Here is a 25,567-nt window from a genome sequence, read left to right on the forward strand (position 1 = left end):
AATGGCGAATAGTATGAAAGAAAGAATTACACTGGTACTCAATCTTCACTGACATACACGTCATGGGTTAAGAATATATGAGTTAACTGAAAGGATATGTACACTTGTACTCCATGTAAATGAGAGAGGATTTAAAGCTTATACATACACATAAAGATTTCTATTTCATAAATTCTTTTCCCACCTTACTGAGGTAAAATCAGGAACTGTCTCTAACAATAAAATTCACTTTGCTCCTTCCCCTGCCCCTCAAAGTCTCCTACGATACACAACAGATACATGGGGAGTATTCTTTTTTTTCCTTACCCTATGATATTCAGTAGATATATCCACTTACATACTCAAAATTGTAACACAATAAATGAATATCGGAATGAAAAAACAAAAAATTCATCCAAAAGACGAGTTAAATACAAATGGTTTAAGCACATGGTGTTCTGAAGTTTGTATAAAACAACCATACCATGGGACAGGGTAGGAGGAGAAAGAGGGGTTGGGATAAGGAATGATCACCATCCAAATCTGGACATAAAGGGAAACATTAAATTATCATCTAATTAGGCTACTATTAGCAAAGCTGAATTAATTCTGTTCTAAAAATCTCTTAAGATTTCAGTAACTATGAAAAATACAAAAAGTATAAAGAAAAATTACTTTGTGGTTATGACAGCAGATACAGGATGCCCGTTTCCCATTGGTTTTCCAAGAGTGACAATATCTGGCACAATGTCGTCTCCTTGTGTCTGGAAGGCCCACATATGTGTGCCTACACGGCCAAACCCTACTTGCACTTCATCTGCTAAGCATACACCACCTGCAGCTCGAACATGTCTGAAAAAATAATAATGGGAGTTTAGAGGCTTTGTAGGTTTCAGGAAAGGAAAAACTGTCCAAATAGCAATAGAACTTGCTACTAAAAATAGTTCTATGTGCATTTGCTGCAGATATTCAATTAACAAGGCATTCCTCTGATCAATCTACTTAAGACACCCATTCCAACTCAAGAGAAGAGTGAGATGAGTGCCAACTCCTCCAAACAGCTTTTTCACTGTTTCTCAGGGAAGTCTAACTCCCATAAACTTTGCATGTCATTAACAGTGACCTATGGCAGTTAAAAATACAAAATTATCTCATTTTAGCTGTGCTGCACAATGAGAGATAATTATAATTGTCTGCAATATCTACAGTACTTTTTTTGAAAACTGGTCTGACATTCAAATCATGACTCTAATAGAAACTTGTGGGTGTATCATGTAGAAAGACAAGCAAAATTTAGACATTGGAAATTCCACTGGTGTCCTAAAGATGCAAATAGGTGAAGAAATTTTGTAAATCTTTTGGCTAATATCACACTGTACAAAAGTATATTTTGAAATTGAATACAGAAATGACAAAAAGTGAAAATCTAGGTTAAGGTAAAATTCCAATTAAGTTTTGAGCAATAATATTCTTTTATAAACTGCTTTCATTGCTTCCATAGCAGTAAGTGTCTCAAAAGGAAGGGGAACAGATTTCTGTGAATGGTTTATGATTCTGGCAACACTTGGGTGTTCATCCTCCCCTCAATTTTTTTTCATCATGGAGAAGATTTTCTAGATTCATATACACACCATTCTTTTCTCTACATACCGACTTTTTCTTTTTCAGTAATGTAATTCTTTGCCTTAAGGGTACAACAAATTAAATATCAGTGTGAGCAAATATCACACTAATAGTTTTAGATTCTTTACAAATCTTAGAACTCTATTCCACTTCTAACAATGACTTTTGGTTTAGTTGGTTTAGGTTTATTTGGGAGGTATTGTGTTAAGCATGTAAAAATGAGGTTTTTGAAAACAGAACAATTAATTACTTCTGAAGCAGTGTTCCATGAGCATGAGAAACATTCCTTAGGAATTTGCTGGCTATGCCTCTGCGATTCTCAATTTCAGTGATGAGGCAACCAACTACATTCTCCCTTTTTGATACAGCTCAATATCATTCACAGCCAATGCTTGTCAAACAGGTCCACTCTTGGTCAATCAGCAACAGCCATGAGGATGATGTCAGTAACGTGACTCTTAGCAAATACTTGAAGCTCACACATTTTGCAGTCTGGCAACAATCCAAGGTAGCCATAAAAGGCTGGAGAAAAAGCAGTTTTGAAAGAGGATAGGAAAGTTCAGTAGGGTGAGGGAACCAGGGAAATTTGCACTCAGGACACAGCTTCAGGGTATAAAAGGTTTTTTAACTTCCATAGCAGTGTCTCGTAAGGAAGGGGAGCACATTTCTGTAAGAGGTTTATGATTCTGTGAACACTTGAGTGTTCATCCTCCCCTCAATTTTTTTTTTCACAGAGAAGATTTTTCAGATTCATATACACACCATTCTTTTCCATACATAGATACATTTCCTTTTTTGATAATGTAATTCTTTGCCTTAAGGGTACAGCAAATCTAATATCAGTGTGAACACAAAATCACATCAATAGTTTTAGATTCTTTACAAATCTTAGAACTCTATTCCACTTCTAACAATGACTTTTGGTTTGGTTAGTTTATTTGGCTGGTATTGTGTTAAACATATAAAAATGAGGGTTTTGAAAACTGAACAATGAATTACTTCTGAAGCAGTGTTCCATTAGCATGAGAAACATTCCTTAGGAATTTGCTGGCTATGCCTCTGCGATCCTCAATTTCAATGACGAGGCAACCAACTACATTCTCCCTTTTTTATATAACTCAATATCATTCACAGCCAATGCTTGTCAAACAGGTCCACTCTTAGTTAATCAGCAACAGCCATGAGGATGATGTCACTGACGTTCTTAATTTTCCAAAAGAATAGAGAAGGGGGCCAAGTGACGATTCTTTCCTCTAACCCTCAGTCTTCTGTTCTTGACCCTACCTCCCTAATGTGGGGTAAAGGTGTATATGTATATAAAAAAAAAAAGAGAAAATCCACAAAGGTTTGCTATCCACTTCATACCAGTGGTACAGAAAGAGTGGGTCAACAAGTCAAACTGGCCCAGTGAGATAGCAGTTATGTATTCTGGTGGGCTACCTACAGTGGGCTTATTGCAACTACTACTACTTCTACATATTGCTCCTGCCATTTCGCCAAAAGGCAGGGCTAGCTCATTCTGCTCACCTCACAAAAATCTAGAGTTATAAAGACTGAGCTGAGTGAGTTATGTGTTATGTGTGACAAGGAGAGCTTGTATGTTTGTGAACAGAATGCCAGTAGTCTATATGTGGGTGAGGCAGAAAGAAAAGACACAACTGGGTCAGAGAAGTGCAACCTGATAATCAATGAAGTGCTGGCTCTATGCAGCCATCACTAACCCTCCAATACCCAGGCAGGTAACAATGGTAATATACCTCTCTAGTCATTAGCTGCCTACCCACCAGCTACTGCTGAGGCAAACTGCCTTAAATAATAATGCCTTGAAAAATGTGTCAAACTGAAAGCTTCCACTTGGGGCAAGGGAGAAAAAAGGAACAACCAGTTTCCCCACAGAAAGGACCTGACAACTAAATCTCAAAATAAGCCTATTAGGAGGAAAACCTAAACTTTGAGGTATAGGTACTTAAATGTCACTCTCCATAGGCAACAGCACTTCTAGCCTTTTCTGTGGTGACAAAGGCTATTGAGCTCTAACAGAAAGCACGATTCACTTCTAGGATATCAGATTCTTTAGAAAGACATGTATTTCACACCAAACTGGACTGCACTAAGTAGTATGGTAAATGTTATGTAAAAACAATTTTCCTGTATGTATCAGAAAAAAATATACATGTAAAATCCAGAATTCAAGACTGAGGTGGAAGTCCTTCAATCAAAGGATTAAACGGTGGCATATGGCATAACTGAATAGAATCACTGGCAATATGGTGTTGTCCCACTTGGGATTAACAGTGTCATCAATCTCCAGCAAAAAATCAGTTATCTAAGAAGAACCCTTTTTAAAGAAAAAGAAAAGAATGACAGTACTTGCAGTAACTTCCAATCAAGGATAGAGAATCTGTTTAAACTGCACTTATTTCTAAATTGGCTAAAAGCTTATTTATAGGAAACACATGGTTTTAGTGGTAGACATCCACTGAGGATCCATTCCATGTGAGAGAAAACTACCTTTAAAAAACCTTTCCTTGTTGAAAGCTCTATTGACAGTGTCAGATCTGTATACATCATAAGCCAAGACAAAGCATATTTCTTGAAGAAGGAATCTTAGAGATGAGGGCTTCTAATATAGTCAAGCAGAGAACTCTACCTCTAACTTTAACAAGGAAAGCATTGCAAGCATATACCCATCAGTTATCAGACAGCCACAGTACTGTCCTGTGAAATGTATAAAGCCACATCCCAGCTCTGGTTGCTCAGGGTGAATATGTGAATAAAAGCAATGTTATGAGGTTCAGCAGTTGAAAGACACAGAGCAGTTGGAGTGCAAGTTTGAATGGAGAGAACCTACAGGTAGTGGGATGTTTTAGATACCTGGGAGTTGAATTGGCAGTGAATGGAGTAATGGGGCCTGAAGTAAGCCATAGGGTAGGAAAGGGGATAAGGTCCTGAGAACACTAGGGATTGTTTGGAAAGAGATGTCCTTGAGAGAAGAAAAAATGTGATGTATGGATGTGAGGCGAGGACCCTAAATGAAAAGTACGGAAGAGAGTGGATGTGTTAAAAATGAAATATTTATGGACAATGTGGTGGTGTGAAAACAGCTGAATGTTTAAGAAATGGTAGTAAGAGAAGTATGAAGAAGGAGTGTTTCTTAAAATGATTTGGACATATGGACAGGATGACTAAGATGGCACAGCATGTGTTGGAAGTGTAGGGATCATAGAAAAGGGAAAACAAAAATGTGAAAGACAATATGTTTTGGGGGCCTGGACATGAAGGGTGTGAGACATGCAAGGGATAGAATAAACTGGTGTGATATGGTATACAGGATAGGTGACCTGCCATCAGTGGGCAGTACCAATGCATATGAAGCAGTCTGGAGACACTGCAGAAAGGTCTGTAGGGCCCAGTATTGGATGGGGGTTCTTGTTTTGGGAAATTATGCATGACAGCTAAAGATTGTATGTGAGTGAATGAGTCTTTTTCTTTGTTCCTGTTATTATCTCACAAGCATGGGAAAAGGTAAATAAGTTGGAAAAAAATATTAGTAACACTTACTTGTACACCCTGCGAAGGTATCCAGGTGGGTACACAATCTGACCACCACAACTCTGCATAGATTCAGCAAGGAAGATAGATACACCACCACCATTTTCATTGGCCTTATCACAGAGCTGCTTCACTTCATCTGCATACATCTCTGATAACTCCTCCATGGTGTAGTCCACATCAGTATACTTTCCACGGTAAACATCTGCAACAGGGGCCTGCATAAAAATGAATGAGTAATTTTCCTAGAAAATGTGCAAAAGTGATAATTGCCACAGTATATTTCCACACCTAAATCATTCAATAACCTGTCATAGAAAAGTTTTAATTGAGAAATGTTTTCATAATGTACTTAAAACAGACTGCACATGGCACATGCACATTTTTGAGTAAACAAATACCAATGAAAAACCTCAAAATTCTGCATTCACAGATTTCACTGTCTTTATTGCTTGCAGCTTAAACAACACAAAGGAAAAGAAAGATGGCAGGTTGAATGTCTATTAGATTACCAGTAAACTAAAGCAATGAAACAACTGATCACTCCAAATTAAAGATGCACTAATGCACTGAATCTCATAAAGATACTGTTGAAAACTTGAATGTGACACAAACTCTACCGTTATGGTACATAGAATCCTTTTATAAACCAGCATCAACAACATAATTCAATGAAAATGTCAATAACCAGATCACCAAAAATGAGGCTGTCGTTAACAAATGTAACTTATAACTCCTTCATGTAACCTATTCTCTTGACAATGAGTATCCTTCCATTCCAATTCCAACACAGAATAAAATATTTCAATGCAGCATGACACTGAAAACTAACTAATGCTGATTCTGAAACACAGCTGACTCTTGAAAAAGCAATTACTTTATCATCATCTTTGTAGGCAATCAATCAATCTATTACTACCCGCTGCAACACACATTATCTTGAGAAAATATTGTAAAGTAACACATCTGAGCTAAGAAAGAATTTTGATTATAGAATGAGGCTATTCTGAGACTCTAATAATAGCAAAAAACTCATCATCTGATTGTTTGAATTACTCGAAAACTTTCAAGGAAGGACATACTCATAAAAGAAAAAAATTACTAGAGTACCTACTTTTAAGTGCCTAAGACTAGATTTTTCCATGAGGAAGGGTTATCACAGAGTATTCTCTTCGTAAGCTGCATGCTTCATGATACAGTTATCCGATTATGCAATGCAACTGCATAGCTTTCAATTTTAGTTCATTTAGCAATGTTTACAGCAATCTATTTAGTCTTCTACAAGCAGCCTCACAATTCACTCCCTGTAGATTTTGTTGGGAAAAATATTAATGTTTCTAATGTCTCTTCACCTTCCTCGCTTTGGTTTCCTAATTTTCATCATGTGCCTTTTTAGTAAATACCACAAAATTCTTCTAGATTTGATTACTGTAATCATGCAGGGGCACAGCTAAACTGTTAAAACTATGCATGAAATAGGTCAATGGTATCATCTAAACAATCACAGTAAACCCTCAATTTAACAGACCTCGATATAATGGGTTTCGGATTTAACTGACAAATAATATTACAGTACATTAATGATTCATCCCTGGGGATAGGGGAGAAAGAATACTTATAATACATATTTCCTGTGTGTCGTAAAAGGCAACTTAAGGGGGCAGAAGCGGGGGGCTAGACCCCCCTCCTTATATTTAAATTCTTAAAAGGGGAAACAGAAGAAGGAGTCATGTGGGGAGTGCTCATCCTCCTCGAAGGCTCAGATTGGGGTGTCTAAATGTGTGTGGATGTAACCAAGAAAAGAAAAAAGAGAGAGATACGTAGTATGTTTGAGGAAAGGAACCTGGATGTTTTGGCTCTGAGTGAAAAGAAGCTCAAGGGTAAAGGGGAAGAGTGATTTGGGATTGCCTTGGAAGTAAATTTAGGGGTTGGTGAGAGGACAAGAGCAAAGGAAGGAGTAGCACTTCTGAAGTAGTAGTGGGAGTATGTAATAGAATGTAAGATATGGGTAAAACTGAAAGGGGATGGAGAGAGATGGGTGAATATTGGTGCCTATGCACCTGGTCATGAGAAGAAAGATCATGAGAGGCAAGTGTTTTGGGAGCAGCTGAGTGTGTTAGCAGCTTTGATGCACAAGACCAGGTTACACTGATGGGTGATTTGAATGCGAAGGTGAGTAATGTGGCAGTTGAGGGTATAATTGTACATGGGGTGTTCACTGTTGTAAAGGGAAATGGTGAAGAGTTTGTGGATTTGTGTGGTGAAAAAGGACTGCTGATTGGGAATACCTGGTTTAAAAAGATATATACATAAATACACTTATGTGAGTAGGAAAGATGGCCAGAGGGCATTACTGGATTACATGTTAGTTGATAGGCATGTAAAAGAGACTTTTGGATGTTAATGTTCTGAGAGAGGCAGCTGGAGGGGTGTCTGATCACTATCTTGAGGAGGCGAAAGTGAAGATTTGTAGAGGTTTTCAGAAAAGAAGAGAATGTTGGGGAGAAGAGAGTGGTGAGAGTAAGTGAGCTTAGAAAGGAGACCTGTGTGAGGAAGTATCAGGAGAGATTGAATGTAGAATGGCAAAAGGTGAGAGCACATGACATAAGGGGAGTGGGGGAGAAATGGGATGTATTTCGGGAAGCAGTGATGGCTTGCGCAAAAGATGCCTGTGGCATGAGAAAGGCGGGAGGTGGGCAGATTAGAAAGTGTAGTGAGTGGTGGGATGAAGAAATAAGATAAGATTGTCAGTGAAAGAGAAGAGAGAGGCTTTTGAACTATTTTTGCGGGGAAGTAGTGCAAATAACTGGGAGACGTAAGTAGCAAGGTCAAGAGAAAGGTGCAAGAGGTCAAAAAGAGGGCAAATGAGAGTTGGGGTGAGAGAGTATCATTAAATCTTAGGAAGAATAAAAAGATGTTTTGGAAGGAGGTAAATAAAGTGCGTAAGGCAAGAGGGCAAATGAGAACATCGGTGAAGGGGGCAAATGGGGAGGTAATAACAAGTAATGATGAAGTGAGGAGATGGAGTGAGCATTTTGAAGGTTTGTTTAATGTTTCTGATGATAGAGTGGCAGATATAAGGTGTTTTGGTTGAGGTGCTGTGCAAAGTGAGAGGGGTCAGGAAGAATGGTTTGGTAAACAGAGAAGAGGTAGTGAAAGCTTTGCAGAAGATGAAAGCCTGCAAGGAGGCAGGTTTGGATGATATTGCAGTGGAATTTATTAAAAAAGGGGGTGACTGTGTTGTTGATTAATTGGTAAGGATATTCAATGTACGTAAGGATCATGATGAAGTGCCTGAGGATTGGCGGAATGCATGCATAGTGCCATTGTACAAAGGCAAAGGGGATAAAGGTGAGTGTTCAAATTGCACAGAGGTATAAGTTTGTTGAGTATTCCAGGGATATTATATGGGGGGAGTGACTGAGAGGGTAAAGGCATATACAGAGCATCAGATTGGGGAAGAGCAGTGTGGTTTCAGAAGTGGCAGAAGATGTGTGGATCAGGTGTTTGCTTTGAAGAATGTATGTGAGAAATACTTAGAAAAACAGATGGATTTGTATGTAGCATTTATGGACCTGGTGAAGGCATATGATAGGGTTGATAGAGATGCTTTGTGGAAGGTTTTAAGAGTAAATGGTGTTGCTAGAAGCAGTGAATAGTTTTTACCAAGGATGTAAGGCATGTATACGAGTAGGAAGAGAGGAAAGTGATTGGTTCCCAGTGAATGTCGGTTTGCAGCAGGGGTGCATGATGTCTCCATGGTTCTTTAATTTGTTTATGGATGTGGGGGTTAGGGAGGTGAATGCAAGAGTTTTGAAGAGAGGGGCAAGTATGCAGTCTGTTGAGGATGAGAGGGCTTGTTTGCTGATGATACAGCACTGGTGGCTAATTCAGGTAAGAAACCGAAAAAGTTGGTGACTGAGTGTAGTAAAGTGTGAAAGAAGAAAGTTGAGAGTAAATGTGAATAAGAGCAAGATTATTGGTTATTAGGTTTAGTAGGGTTGAGAGGCAAGTTAATTGGGAGGTAAGTTTGAATGGAGAAAAACAGGAGAAAAAGAAGTGTTTTAGATATCTGGGAGTGGACTTAAAAGCAGATGGAACCATGGAAGCGGAGTGAGTCACAGGGTGGGGGAGGGGCGAAGGTTCTGGGAGCATTGAAGAATGTGTGGAAGGTGAGACTGTTATGTTAGAGAGGAAAAATGGGTATACTTGAAGGAACAGTGGTTCCAGCAATGTTATATGGTTGCAAGGCATGGGCTATAGATAGGGTTGTACAGAGGAGGATGGATGAGTTGGAAATGAAATGTCTGAGGACAACATGTGGTATGAGGTGGTTTGATCGAGTAAGTAATGAAAGGGTTAGAGAGATGTGTGGTAATAAAAAGAGTGTGATTGAGAGAGCAGAAGAGGGTGTGTTGAAATGGTTTGGACTCATGGAGAGAATGAGTGAGGAAAGATTGACAAATAGGATATATGGGTCAGAGGTAAAGGGAACGAGGAGAAGCAGGAAACCAAATTGGAGGTAGAAGGAGGGAGTAAAAAAGATTTTGAGCAATCGGGGCCTGAACATACAGGAGGGTGAAAGGCATGCAAGGAATAGAGTGAATTGGAACGATGTCATATACTGGGAACGACGTGTTGTCAATGGATTGAACCAGGGCTAGTGAAGCGTCTGGGGTAAACTGTAGAGGGGTCTGTGGGGCCTGGATATGGAAAGGGAGCTGTGGTTTTGGTGCACTACACATGACAGTTAGAGACCGAGTGTGAATGAATGTGGTCTTATTTTGTCTTTTACTGGCACTACCTTGCTAGAAAGGGGGGGGGATGGTTATATCATGTGTAGCAGGGTGGTGACAGGAATGGATGAAGGCAGCAAGTATGAATATGTACATGTGTATATATTTATATGTCTGTGTATATATATGTATGTATACATTGAAATGAAGATGTATGTATATGTGTGTGTATGGACGTCTATGTATATATTTGTGTATGTGGGTGGGTTGAGCCATTCCTCGTCTCTTTCCTTGTGCCAACTCGCGGATGCGGGAGACAGCTATTAAGTATAGTAAAATAGATAAATATCAATAATCTTAAAAAAATCAAAACATTTCAAATGCTGCAACATGTGCATTTCATATTGCACTTGTTTTTGGTATCATAGTCTGGACTTGCTTTGTTTCGGTCTGAGTCTATGTCAAGCTATAGTGCAGTCAGGTTGTATATATAGAGTGTTTCTGTTATTTCAGAACTGTGACTATCTATTAAACAACTTTGCAATCCTTACAATTCAAAATGGCAAGTGATTGTAAGAGATACAATGAGAGTAGGTAGTCCCTCCTTACTTTATCATAAAAAAGTATCCTTTCACAAGAGACAGGTGTCATCATCATCACCTCTATCTCAAGTCTGACTCCAGCCTCCAACTGCCAACCCCAGCAAGCATTCCCATGCTGCCGGGTGGCCACCATCCAACTATTATACCACACACTAAACCCTACAACCCCTTAAGAGATATTGGTAGTTAAATTTATTTATTTATTTCATTTTTGCTTTGTCGCTGTCTCTCGCATTAGCGAGGTAGCACAAGAAAACAGACGAAAGAATGGCCCAACCCACACACATACACATGTATATACAAACACGTCCACACATGCAAATATACATACCTATACATCTCAACGTATACATATATAAACACACAGACATACATATATACACATGTACATAATTCATACTGTCTGCTTTTATTCATTCCCATCGCCACCTCGCCACACATGAAATAACAACCCTCTCCCCCCTTATGTATGCGACGCAGCGCTAGGAAAGGAAAACAAAGGTCACATTTGTTCACACTCAGTCTCTAGCTGTCATGTAATAATGCACTGAAACCACAGCTCCCTTTCCACATTCAGGCCCCACAGAACTTTCCATGGCCCACCCCAGACGCTTCACATGCCCTGGTTCAATCCATTGACAGCACATCAACCCTGGTATACACATCATTCCAATTCACTCTATTCCTTGCATGCCTTTCACCCTCCTGCATGTTCAGGCCCCGATCACACAAAATCTTTTTCACTCCATCTTTCCACCTCCAATTTGGTCTCCCACTTCTCCTCGTTCCCTCCACCTCCGACACATACATCCTCTTGGTCAATCTTTCCTCACTCATTCTCTCTATGTGACCAAACCATTTCAAAACACCCTCTTCTGCTCTCTCAACCACACTCTTTTTATTTCCACACATCTCTCTTACCCTTACATTACTTACTCGATCAAACCACCTCACACCACATATTGTCCTCAAACATCTCATTTCCAGCACATCCACCCTCCTGCGCACAACTCTATCCATAGCCCACGCCTCGCAACCATATAACATTGTTGGAACCACTATTCCTTCAAACATACCCATTTTTGCTTTCCGAGACAATGTTCTAGACTTCCACACATTCTTCAATGCTCCCAGAATTTTCGCCCCCTCCCCCACCCTATGATTCACTTCTGTTTCCATGGTTCCATCCGCTGCCAAATCCACTCCCAGATATCTAAAACACTTCACTTCCTCCAGTTTTCTTCCAATCAAACTTACCTCCCAATTAACTTGACCCTCAACCCTACTGTACCTAATAACCTTACTCTTATTCACATTTACTCTCAGCTTTCTTCTTTCACACACTTTACCAAACTCAATCACCAGCTTCTGCAGTTTCTCACATGAATCAGTCACCAGCACAGTATCATCAGCGAACAACAACTGACTCACTTCCCAAGCTTTCTCATCCACAGCAGACTGCATACTTGCCCCTCTTTCCAAAACTCTTGCATTCACCTCCCTAACAACCCCATCCATAAACAAATTAAACAACCATGGAGACATCACACACCCCTGCCGCAAACCAACATTCACTGAGAACCAATCACTTTCCTCTCTTCCTACACGTACACATGCCTTACATCCTCAATAAAAACTTTTCACTGCTTCTAACAACTTGCCTCCCACACCATATATTCTCAATACCTTCCACAGAGCGTCTCTATCAACTCTATCATATGCCTTCTCCAGATCCATAAATGCTACATAAAAATCCATCTGCTTTTCTAAGTATTTCTCACATACATTCTTCAATGCAAACACCTGATCCACACATCCTCTGCCACTTCTGAAACCACACTGCTCTTCCCCAATCTGATGCTCTGTACATGCCTTCACCCTCTCAATGAATACCCTCCCATATAATTTACCAGGAATACTCAACAAACTTATACCTCTGTAATTTGAGCACTCACTTTTATCCCCTTTGCCTTTGTACAATGGCACTATGCAAGCATTCTGCCAATCCTCAGGCACCTCACCATGAGTCATACATACATTAAATAACCTTACCAACCAGTGAACAATACATTCACAACCTTTATTCATAAAACCACTGCAATACCGTCCAAACCCGCTGCCTTGCCGGCTTTCATCTTCCGCAAAGCTTTCACTACCTCTTCTCTGTTTACCAAATCATTTTCCCTAACCCTCTCACTTTGCACACCACCTCGACCAAAACACCCTATATCTGCCACTCTATCATCGAACAAATTCAACAAACCTTCAAAATACTCACTCCACCTCCTTCTCACATCACCACTACTTGTTATCACCTCCCCATTAGCCCCCTTTACTGAGGTTCCCATTTGTTCCCTCGTCTTACGCACATTATTTACCTTCTTCCAAAACATCTTTTTATTCTCCCTAAAACTTAATGATACTCTCACACCCCATCTCTCATTTGCCCTCTTTTTCTTCAAAGCAAACATGATCCACACATCCTCTACCACTTCTGAAACCACACTGCTCTTCCCCAATCTGATGCTCCATACATGCCTTCACCTTCTCAATCAATACCCTCTCAAATAATTTACCAGGAATACTCAACAAACTTATACCTCTGTAATTTGAGCACTCACTCTTATCCCCTTTGCCTTCGTACAATGGCACTATACAAGCATTCCGCCAATCCTCAGGCACCTCACCATGAATCATACATACATTAAATAACCTTAGCAACCAGTCAACAATACAGTCACTCCCTTTTTTAATAAATTCCACTGCAATACCATCCAAACCTGCTGCCTTGCCAGCTTTCATCTTTTGCAAAGCTTTTACTACCTCTTCTCTGTTTACCAAATCATTTTCCCTAACCCTCTCACTTTGCACACCACCTCGACCAAAACACCCTATATCTGCCACTCTATCATCAAACACATTCAACAAACCTTCAAAATACTCACTCCATCTCCTTCTCACATCACCACTACTTGTTATCACCTCCCCAATAGCCCCCTTCACTGAAGTTCCCATTTGCTCTCTTGTCTTACACACTTTATTTACCTCCTTCCAAAACATCTTTTTATTCTCTCTAAAATTTAATGATACTCTCTCACCCCAACTCTCATTTGCCCTCTTTTTCACCTCTTGCACCTTTCTCTTGACCTCCTGCCTCTTTCTTTTATACATCTCCCACTCATTTGCATTTTTTCCCTGCAAAAATCGTCCAAATGCCTCTCTCTTCTCTTTCACTAATAATCTTACTTCTTCATCCCACCACTCACTACCCTTTCTAATCAACCCACATCCCACTCTTCTCATGCCACAAGCATCTTTTGCGCAATCCATCACTGCTTCCCTAAATACATCCCATTCCTCCCCCACTCCCCTTACCTCCTTTGTTCTCACCTTTTTCCATTCTGTACTCAGTCTCTCCTGGTACTTCCTCACACAAGTCTCCTTCCCAAGCTCACTTACTCTCACCACTCTCTTCACCCCAACATTCTCTCTTCTTTTCTGAAAACCCATACAAATCTTCACCTTCGCCTCCACAAGATAATGATCAGACATCCCTCCAGTTGCACCTCTCAACACATTAACATCCAAAAGTCTCTCTTTTGCGCGCCTATCAATTAAGACGTGATCCAATAATGCTCTCTGGCCATCTCTCCTACTTACATACGTATACTTATGTATATCTTGCTTTTTAATCCAGGTATTCCCAATCACCAGTCCTTTTTCAGCACATAAATCTACAAGCTCTTCATCATTTCCATTTACAACACTGAACACCCCATGTATACCAATTATTCCCTCAACTGCCACATTACTCACCTTTGCATTCAAATCACCCATCACTATAACCAGGTCTTGTGCATCAAAACCACTAACACACTCATTCAGCTGCTCCCAAAACACTTGCCTCTCATGATCTTTCTTCTTATGCCCAGGTGCATATGCACCAATAATCACCCATCTCTCTCCATCAAGTTTTACCCATATCAATCTAGAATTTACTTTCTTACACTATCACATAATCCCACAACTCCTGTTTCAGGAGTAGTGCTACTCCTTCCCTTGCTCTTGTCCTCTCACTAACCCCTGACTTTACTCCCAAGACATTCCCAAACCACTCTTCCCCTTTACCCTTGAGCTTCGTTTCACTGAGAGCCAAAACATCCAGGTTCCTTTCCTCAAACATACTACCTATCTATCCTTTTTTTCTCATCTTGGTTACATCCACACACATTTAGACACCCCAAACTGAGCCTTCGAGGAGGATGAGCACTCCCCGCGTGACTCCTTCTTCTGTTTCCCCTTTTAGAAAGTCAAAATACGAGGGGAGGGTTTCTGGCCCCCCCACTCCCGTCCCCTTTAGTCGCCTTCTACGACACGTGAGGAATGCGTGGGAAGTATTCTGTTTCCCTTATTAACTCTTCACAGGGGCCACAACAAACATAATCTTGCAAGTGTGCGAGGCGGTGTCTCACACAGTGAAGGCACTGTCGTCTGAGGCTGGGTATTGCCTCAACTGGGATCCGTGAAACCCAGGGGCATAAGTGATGTCAGTTTCACAAAGACAGTCCAGCTTCATTGAGTATTGTCTATGCAGCTTCACCTCCACTACCACACTTGACCTGTCCCACACCTTCGAAGTGACATCTTGCACACAGACAGGGGAGCCCATGGACAGCTGGGGCATTGCAACTGCATCACATGCTGGGCCACCCCTACATGAGAACCAGGCTCTCTGCTGTGGCTCGCTCCCTATTTTGCAGAGTAGTTCTCCATCGCCAGTTTATCAGATAATGTTGCTGGGACACCATCTCGCAACTGTTTTTCTGCTGCAAGCTGTGCGGGTGACTTTTTCCCCTCTCTAAGGAAGTGTTGAGAAAACCCATGTTGCCCCTCAATACCTGTTTGGCTGCCTTTACCATTGCTTTAGCTTGTGCAATGGACTGGGGGAAGTGGGTTGAGATGTGAGCCATGATTCCCCATTTTTTGTGGAAAAAGCATTCATCTCCTGAAGAAGGTGAGCAGCCTTGCAAAAACTTAGAATTTTCCCATGTAGGTTTGAATCTTACTCACTGTGCCATGTAAGAGTTGCAATGAAAGCAGGAAGTCCATCCTCACTTTATCATAAAGAAGTACCCTTTCACATGAGAGGGGTGGCATCATGTCTATCTCATTCTGACTCCTGCCTCCAACTGCTCAGTGAGCTGGGTGCCTGCTGCCTAACTATTGTATCACATTAAATCCTACAGTGACAGAGGAGTTAAAAAGAAAGCTTGTGAACTTAAAAGTGGCACAGAAATAGGTTACACTCGATCTGATGGACTTTCGACATTAACAGACACCCCTAACCTCCTATTAGTCTGTTAAATCAAGGGTTTACTGCATTTGGTTCACCACATGTTTATCAAAAGTAATGCACATTTATGTATACATACACATCTCAATACACAGACACATAATTCAGTGAAAGATGCGGGCAAGAAGCTTTTGTAAAGGAAGCAGTACTTGTGCTGGGGCATAGCCAATTTTCTAAAATTGTATGCACGAGATAAAGCAATGGTAAAAACAAAAAACATTCATCTGGTTCAACACATGGTTATCCTGACTAATGCACACCTATATGTAAATACACATTCCAGCACATTAAGCATAATCTAATCAAAGATGAGGGAGAGATGACCTCTAGTGTCAAACTTCTTAATAACAGCTCTGACATCTATATCAGTATCTCAAAAATTCATCAATAATTTACCTTATCCCCTCTTTTTCTCTTTCATCAACATCTATATTTCAATTATGGCCAAGCCTTGATGTGGACTTTTTGTCCATGACAGGAACCTCCACAGTTGTTGCTATACTGTTATCATCCACAAAGTGTTTCTTATATTTGTTTATTAAGTCAAATTCCACTCTTTACATATTTCTCATTGCTGATACACCTATAAAAGCTTTTAAAATCTTCAGTGCTATCACTTGCACTACTAGTTTCCTACTTTCCTTTGGCTTGCTTAATGCATGTCTTTACCTCGAGAGAGAGAGAGAGAGAGAGAGAGAGAGAGAGAGAGAGAGAGAGAGAGAGAGATTTCTATGAGGGAACATTTTATAAACCAAGAAAAACTTACTGAAAAAGGGGAATACTTTTCTAGATCAAGTTTTGTTTTCCCAGATAGGGCCTACTTGTTTTGCCTTAAAAGAACTATCTAACATGCAAATGATCCTTAGGCTGTGCTGATGGCAGTAAAAAGAAAAAATAACTTTTGGCTTTAATTTTTTTGTAACTCTTGGATATCGTCTTTCATTACATCAACAAAGCAATACATATCAGATACAATGGTAACATAAAATCAGAGATCTGTAAACACTCACAACATGGACCCAGTCTTGCTGTCCCTCACCCCCTGGGTGGTTAAACTTGTATGGCGAGATGTCAATCAAAGAAGTGACATGACCATGGTAAGCACTGTGGAGGAACTATAATTATTGGGGAGAACATGTGTTTGTACATACATATATATAGTATCTATTTTATCTAATTTTACTATGTTGCTGCCTCCCGCATTAGCAAGGTAGCGCAAGGCAACAGATGAAAGAATGGCCCAACCCACCCACATACACATGTATATACATACACATCCAAACACACAAATATACATACCTATACATCTCAACGTATACATACATATATATATATACACACACACAGACAAATACATACATACACATGCACATCATTCATACTGTCTGCCTTTATTCATTCCCATCGCCACCCCGCCGATAATGAAATAACAATCCCCTCCCCCCCCGCATGTGCGCGAGGTAGCACTAGGAAAAGACAACAAAGGCCTCATTCATTCACACTCAGTCTCTAGCTGTCATGTATAATGCACTGAACCCACAGCTCCCTTTCCACATCCAGCCCCACAAAACTTTCCATGGTTTACCCCAGACGCTGCACACGCCCTGGTTCAATCCATTGACAGCACGTCGACCCTGGTATACCACATCATTCCAATTCACTCTATTCCTTGCATGCCCTTCACCCTCCTGCATGTTCAGGCCCCAATTACTCAAAATCTTTTTCACTCCATCTTTCCACCTCCAATTTGGTCTCCCACTTCTCCTCGTTCCCTCCACCTCCGACACATATATCCTCTTGGTCAATCTTTCCTCACTCATTTTATCCATGTGACCAAACCATTTCAAAACACCCTCTTCTACTCTCTCAACCACACTCTTTTTATTACCACACATCTCTCTTACCCTATTATGACTTACTTGATCAAACCACCTCGCACCACATATTGTTCTCAAACATCTCATTTCCAGCACATCCACCCTCTTCAGCACAACTCTATCTATAGCCCACGCCTTGCAACCATACAACATTGTTGGAACCACTATTCCTTCAAACATACCCATTTTTGCTTTCCGAGATAATGTTCTCGACTTCCACACATTCTTCAACGCTCCCAGAACTTTTGCCCCCTCCCCCCACCCTATGATTCACTTCCGCTTCCATGGTTCCATCTGCTCCCAAATCCACTCCCAGATATCTAAAACACTTCACTTCTTCCAGTTGTTCTCCATTCAAACTTACCTCTCACTCCCAATTGACTTGTCCCTCAACCCTACTGTACCTAATAACCTTACTCTTATTCATATTTACTCTCAGCCTTCTTTCACATACTTTACCAAACTCAGTCACCAGCTTCTGCAGTTTCTCACCCGAATCAGCCACCAGCACTGTATCATCAGCGAACAACAACTGACTCACTTCCCAAGCTATCTCATCCACAACAGACTGCATATTTGCCCCTCTTTCCAAAACTCTTGCATTCACCTCCCTAACAACCCCATCCATAAACAAATTAAACAACTGTGGGGACATCACACACCCCTGTCACAAACCAACATTCACTGAGAACCAATCACTTTCCTCTCTTCCTACACGCACACATGCCTTACATCCTTGATAAAAACTTTTCACTGCTTCTAACGACTTGCCCCCCACACCATATATTCTTAATACCTTCCACAGAGCATCTCTACCAACTCTATCATATGCCTTCTCCAGATCCATAAATGCTACATACAAATCCATTTGCTTTTCTAAGTATTTCTCACATACATTCTTCAAAGCAAACACCTGATCCACACATCCTCTACCACTTCTGAAACCACACGACTCCTCCCCAATCTGATGCTCTGTACATGCCTTCACCCTCTCAATCGATACCCTCCCATATAATTTACCAGGAATACTCAACAAACTTATACCTCTGTAATTTGAGCACTCACTTTCATCCCCTTAGCCTTTGTACAATGGCACTATGCAAGCATTCTGCCAATCCTCAGGCACCTTACCATGAGTCATACACACACTAAAGAACCTTACCAAAAAGTCGACAATAGTCACCCCCTTTTTTAATAAATTCCACTGCAATACTATCCAAACCTGCTGCCTTGCCGGCTTTCATCTTTCGCAAGGCTTTTACTACCTCTTCTCTGTTTACCAAAGCATTCTCCCTAACCCTCTCACTTTGCACACCACCTCGACCAAAACACCTTATATCTGCCACTCTATCATCAAACACATTCAACAAACCTTCAAAATACTCACTCCATCTCCTTCTCACATCACCACTGCTTGTTATCACCTCCCCATTAGCCCCCTTCACTGAAGTTCCCATTTGTTCACTTGTCTTAAGCACTTTATTTACCTCCTTCCAAAACATCTTTTTATTCTCCCTAAAATTTAATGATACTCTCTCACCCCAACTCTCATTTGCCCTCTTTTTCACCTCTTGCACCTTTCTCTTGACCTCCTGCCTCTTTCTTTTATACTTCTCCCACTCATTTGCATTATTTCCATGCAAAAAGAGTCCAAATGCCTCTCTCTTCTCTTTCACTAATAATCTTACTTCTTCATCCCATCACTCACTACCCTTTCTAATCTGCCCACCTCCCACGCTTCTCATGCCACAAGCATCTTTTGCGCAAGCTATCACCACTTCCCTAAATACATCCCATTCCTCCCCCACTCCCCTTACCTCCTTTGTTCTCACCTTTTTCCATTTTGTGCTCAGTCTCTCCTGGTACTTCCTCACACAAGTCTCCTTCCCAAGCTCCCTACTCTCACCACTCTCTTCAACCCAACATTCTCTCTTCTTTTCTGAAAAACTCTACAAATCTTCACCTTCGCCTCCACAAGATAATGATCAGACATCCCTCCAGTTGCACCTCTCAGCACATTAACATCCAAAAGTCTCTCTTTCACGTGGCTATCAATTGATATGTAATCCAATAACGCTCCCTGACCATCTTTCCTACTTATATACGTATACTTATGTATATCTCTCTTTTTAAACCAGGTATTTCCAATCACCAGTCCTTTATCAGCACATAAATCTACAAGCTCTTTGCCATTACCATTTACAACACTGAACACCCCATGTACACCAACTATTCCCTCGACTGCCACATTACTCACCTTTGCATTCAAATCACCCATCACTATAACCCGGTCTCGTGCATTAAAACTACTAACACACTCACTCAGCTGCTCCCAAAACACTTGCCCCTCATGATCTTTCTTCTCAAGCCCAGGTGCATATGCACCAATAATCACCCATCTCTCTCCACCAACTTTCAGTTTTACCCATATCAATCTAGAGTTTACTTTCTTACACTCTATCACATACTCCCAACATTCCTGTTTCAGGAGTAGTGCTACTCCTTCCCTTGCTCTTGTTCTCTCACTAACCCCTGACTTTACTCCCAAGACATTCCCAAACCACTCTTCCCCTTTACTGAGCTTCGTTTCACTCAGAGCCAAAACATCCAGGTTCCTTTCCTCAAACATACTACCTATCTCTTCTTTTTTTCTCATCTTGGTTACATCCACACACATTTAGACACCCCAATCTGAGCCTCTGAGGAGGATATGCACTCCTCGTGAGACTCCTTCTTCTGTTTCCCCTTTTAGAAAGTTAAAAATACAAGGAGGGGCGGGTTTCCAGCCCCCTGCTCCCGTCCCCTTTAACTGCCTTCTACGACACGCGAGGAATGTGTGGGAAGTATTCTTTCTCCCCTATCCCCTATATATCAATATTATCATTATACTTTGTCGCTGTCTCCCGCATTAGCAAGGTAGCGCAAGGAAACAGATGAAAGAATGGAGCAACCCACCCACATACACATGTATATACATACACACTGACACAGCACATACACAGACATATACATTTAAACATATACATATATAAACATACACAGACATACACATATACACATGTACATAATCATACTTGCTGCCTTCATCCATTCCCGTCGGAACCCCGCAACACATGAAATGACCCCCCCCCCCACGTGTGAGGTAGCGCTAGGAAAAGACAACAAAGGCCACATTCGTTCACACTCGGTCTCTAGCTGTCACATGTAATGCACTGAAACAATAGCTCCCTTTCCACATCCAGGCCCCACAAAACTTTCCAGGGTTTACCCAAGACGCTTCACATGACCTGGTTCAATCCACTGACAGCAAGTTGACCCCAGTATACCACATCGTTCCAATTCACTCTACTCCTTGCAAGCTTTTCACCCTCCTGCATGTCCAAGCCCCAATCGCTCAAAATCTTTTTCACTCCATCCTTCCACCTCCAATTTGGTTTCCCACTTCTTGTTCCCTTCACCTCTGACACATATATCCTCTTTGTCAATCTTTCCTTACTCATTCTCTTCATGTGACCAAACCATTTCAATACACCCTCTCCTGCTCTCTCAACCACACTCTTTGTATTACCACACATCTATCTTACCCTTTCATTACTTACTTGATCAAACCACCTCACACCACATATTGTCCTCAAACATCTCATTTCCAGCACATCCACCCTCCTCTGCACATCCCTATCTATAGCCCAAGCCTGACACATATATCCTTTGTCAAACTTTCCTCGCTCATTCTCTCCATGAGACCAAACCATTTCAAAACACCCTCTTCTGCTCTCTCAACCTCACTCCTTTTATTACCACACATATCTCTTACTCTTTCATAACTTAATTGATCAAACCACCTCACACCACATATTGTCCTCAAACATCTCATTTCCAGCATATCCACCCTCTTCTGCACAACTCTATCTATAGCCAACGCTTCACAACCATATAACATTGTTAAAACCACTATTCCTTCAAACATACCCATTTTTGCTTTTCAAGATAACATTCTCGACTTCCACACATTTTTCAATGCTCCTAGAACTTTCGCCCCCTCCCCCACCCTATGATTCACTTCCGCTTCCATGGTTCCATCCACTCCCAAATACCTAAAACACTTCACTTCTTCCAGTTTTTCTCCATTCAAACTTACCTCCCAATTGACTTGTCCCTCAACCCTACTGTACCTAATAACCTTACTCTTATTCACATTTACTCTCAGCTTTCTTCTTTCACACACTTTACCACACTCTGTCACCAGCTTTTGCAGTTCCTCACCCAAATCAGTCACCAGCACTGTATCATCAGCAAACAACAACTGACTCACTTCCCAAGCTCTCTCATCCACAACAGACTGCATACTTGCCCCTCTTTCCAAAACTCTTGCATTCACCTCCCTAACAACCCCATCCATAAACAAATTAAACAACCGTGGAGACATTACACACCCCTGCCGCAAACCAACATTCTATGAGAACCAATCACCTTCCTCTCTTCCTACTTGTACACATGCGTTACATCCTTGATAAAAACTTTTCACTGTTTCTAACGACTTACCTCCCACACCATATATTCGTAATACTTCCCACATACACATGTATATACATAAATGCCCACACACACATATACCACCATATACATCCACAGACATATACATATATACACATGTACATATTCTTAATTGCTGCCTTCATCCATTCCTCTTGCCACCCCACCACACATGAAACGGCACCCCTTCCCCCATGTGTGCGCACAAGGTAGTCACCACCCAGCCACACATGAAACTGCACCCCCCTCCCCCCATGCATGCACGTGACGTAGCACCAAGAAAAGACAACAAAGGCCACATTCGTTCACACTCAGTCTCTAGCTGTCATGTGTAATGCACCGAAACCACAGCTCCCTTTCCACACCCAGGGCCCACAAAGCTTTCCATGGTTTACCCCAGATGCTTCGCATGCCCTGGTTCAATCCATTGCTTGCACTGATAAATGCTATACTTAATAACTTTCATAATTTCACATAGAAAATATGCCTAAATCCTTTATGTTCATCTTATTTGTGACGCCCACGACAACCATTAGACTAACAATCTTACTATCATATTCTCTTATCGAACACTACTGCACCTAGACTTATGATAAAAGTTAAAAACCTTAGATTTTTGCAGCTTATCATTCTCCTCCCATACAGATCTAAACACCTTAGCATTCTACTTAACACCCAGTACTTAAGAACTAAGATATTTTCAACTGCATACAACAGCAATCAACCCCATTCCGGTTTCAAGCCATATACATATAAACATGACACAACTTAAGATTAATTACACAACTCTTATGGAATGTCAAATTCAAACTACTCTTCATACCAACAGATACTATCTGAAGCTCTTGACATTATCCAGCAACATTCACTGCACACACCAATTGAAACTTATCAAATCCTTATCAATTAACTTCATGCATTTTCTCATTTATATATGCTGCATATGCTTTCTTCTTTTCTCAATTCCTTTCACCATAATTTGTTCAAGTGCAAAAATCTGGTCTATAAACTTAATTTTTTTCTTAACTTATATTTTTCATAAAGGAGTTTATCAATTTGTTTGACATAATCAATCACAAACTAAACATAAAACCTGCCATCTATGCTAAGAGGAATTCTTCCTTTGTAATTTAACAAAAATCTTTTTTACTCCCTTTAGCTTTTAAAGGAAATAACTTTTTATGGTGTTTTATACATTCTCCATATTCATTTACTCTGGTAAGTTCCACTAATCTGTTCCTCCAAATGAAATTGCCTTCTTTTCCATTCTCTTGGCAAACAAAAGCTTTCTTAATCCTGTCTTTTGAAATATCTTCCTCTTTACGTTATTATACTATCATGCACTGATTAACTACTAACTCTTCCATACCAACAACCACATCTCTTGAATTATTCACCTTAATCAATTCTCTACAATATTTGCAATATATCTTATGAACTTTATCCTATGCCAGATGTAATTTCCCTGACTTTTCAAGTACATCTCTTTCTCTCACACACCTCAGGTTTGCAACAGCTTGACTCCCTTTAAAATAACTTGTTATCCTTTGTTAAAGGTGCATTCATAATTACTTGTAAAATTCTCATGTTTTATTCATATGCATCAACTTTTTCTCTACACCTAAATAATCATAAAAGTTAATCACATCCTTAGATCAAGGTCATTAGACTTTCTATACACACTAATCCATTCCTTTCTTCTATTCCTGACAAAAGAAGAGTGAACTCGGAAATAACTATGATAAGCCACTTCTTATTTAAATATAATCATCTATCTGAATAACTATGATAAGCCACTTCTTATTCAAATATAATCATCTAAAGATATAAAATCAATACTTATCTCATGAAAGTCCTGTTTTATGTTAGACGACTGATTTTTTTTTTTTTTTTTTTTTTTTTGCTTGTCGCTGTCTCCCGCGTTGGTGAGGTAGCGCAAGGAAACAGACGAAAGAAATGGCCCAACCCACCCCCATACACATGTATATACATACGTCCACACACGCAAATATACATACCTACACAGCTTTCCATGGTTTACCCCAGACGCTTCACATGCCCCGATTCAATCCACTGACAGCACGTCAACCCCGGTATACCACATCGCTCCAATTCACTCTATTCCTTGCCCTCCTTTCACCCTCCTGCATGTTCAGGCCCCGATCACACAAAATCTTCTTCACTCCATCTTTCCACCTCCAATTTGGTCTCCCTCTTCTCCTCGTTCCCTCCACCTCCGACACATATATCCTCTTCGTCAATCTTTCCTCACTCATTCTCTCCATGTGCCCAAACCATTTCAAAACACCCTCTTCTGCTCTCTCAACCACGCTCTTTTTATTTCCACACATCTCTCTTACCCTTACGTTACTTACTCGATCAAACCACCTCACACCACACATTGTCCTCAAACATCTCATTTCCAGCACATCCATCCTCCTGCGCACAACTCTATCCATAGCCCACGCCTCGCAACCATACAACATTGTTGGACCCACTATTCCTTCAAACATACCCAGTTTTGCTTTCCGAGATAATGTTCTCGACTTCCACACATTCTTCAAGGCTCCCAGAATTTTCGCCCCCTCCCCCACCCTATGATCCACTTCCGCTTCCATGGTTCCATCCGCTGCCAGATCCACTCCCAGATATCTAAAACACTTTACTTCCTCCAGTTTTTCTCCATTCAAACTCACCTCCCAATTGACTTGACCCTCAACCCTACTGTACCTAATAACCTTGCTCTTATTCCCATTTACTCTTAACTTTCTTCTTTCACACACTTTACCAAACTCAGTCACCAGCTTCTGCAGTTTCTCACATGAATCAGCCACCAGCGCTGTATCATCAGCGAACAACAACTGACTCACTTCCCAAGCTCTCTCATCCCCAACAGACTTCATACTTGCCCCTCTTTCCAAAACTCTTGCATTCACCTCCCTAACAACCCCATCCATGAACAAATTAAAGACGACTGATACTTTCGATATTTTTCTGAACATTCCTTTAGTACAGCATGACTTCATAAAATCACACAAAAAGTATATCTAATGCCTTACAAGCAAACAAGAAAATAAAGAAAGTACATTAAAAAAATCTACATTATGTCTTAAGGCACCAGTGAATGTATAACTCACTTGGATCACCCAACAAATGTTTTAAAAATTTTCATAATCACTTACTGATCTAAGGTGATGACATCCTTGTTCCCTGTGTGCGTGTGAGCTAAACGTAATGCCAAGTCATTAGCTTCACTGCCTGAGTTAACGAAGAAGCACACACTTAGCTTCTTTGGGAAGAGTGATGTTAACC

At 40.6% G+C, this 25,567-nt stretch overlaps 1 protein-coding gene across 5 annotated transcripts in view; it reads right to left on the reverse strand.

Annotated features, from left to right (window-relative positions):
• Positions 1 to 25,567, reverse strand: part of LOC139764636 (5-phosphohydroxy-L-lysine phospho-lyase-like) — a 107,017-nt gene that overhangs the window by 17,333 nt on the left and 64,117 nt on the right. For all 5 annotated transcript variants that reach the window (XR_011716432.1, XR_011716429.1, XR_011716431.1 and 2 more), the window contains exons 4-7: positions 25,438 to 25,566; positions 16,856 to 16,949; positions 5,164 to 5,372; positions 655 to 831 (exon numbers count right to left, since the gene is read on the reverse strand). Coding sequence is in view for 1 of the 5 variants with exons in the window: in XM_071691488.1 (XP_071547589.1) it covers positions 655 to 831; positions 5,164 to 5,372; positions 16,856 to 16,949; positions 25,438 to 25,566 (609 nt within the window). In the remaining 4 variants the exon portion in view is untranslated. The remainder of the gene's footprint in view (positions 1 to 654; positions 832 to 5,163; positions 5,373 to 16,855; positions 16,950 to 25,437; position 25,567) is intronic.

Source organism: Panulirus ornatus, chromosome 50 (genome assembly GCF_036320965.1).
Source record: "Panulirus ornatus isolate Po-2019 chromosome 50, ASM3632096v1, whole genome shotgun sequence".
Taxonomy (NCBI): domain Eukaryota; kingdom Metazoa; phylum Arthropoda; class Malacostraca; order Decapoda; family Palinuridae; genus Panulirus; species Panulirus ornatus.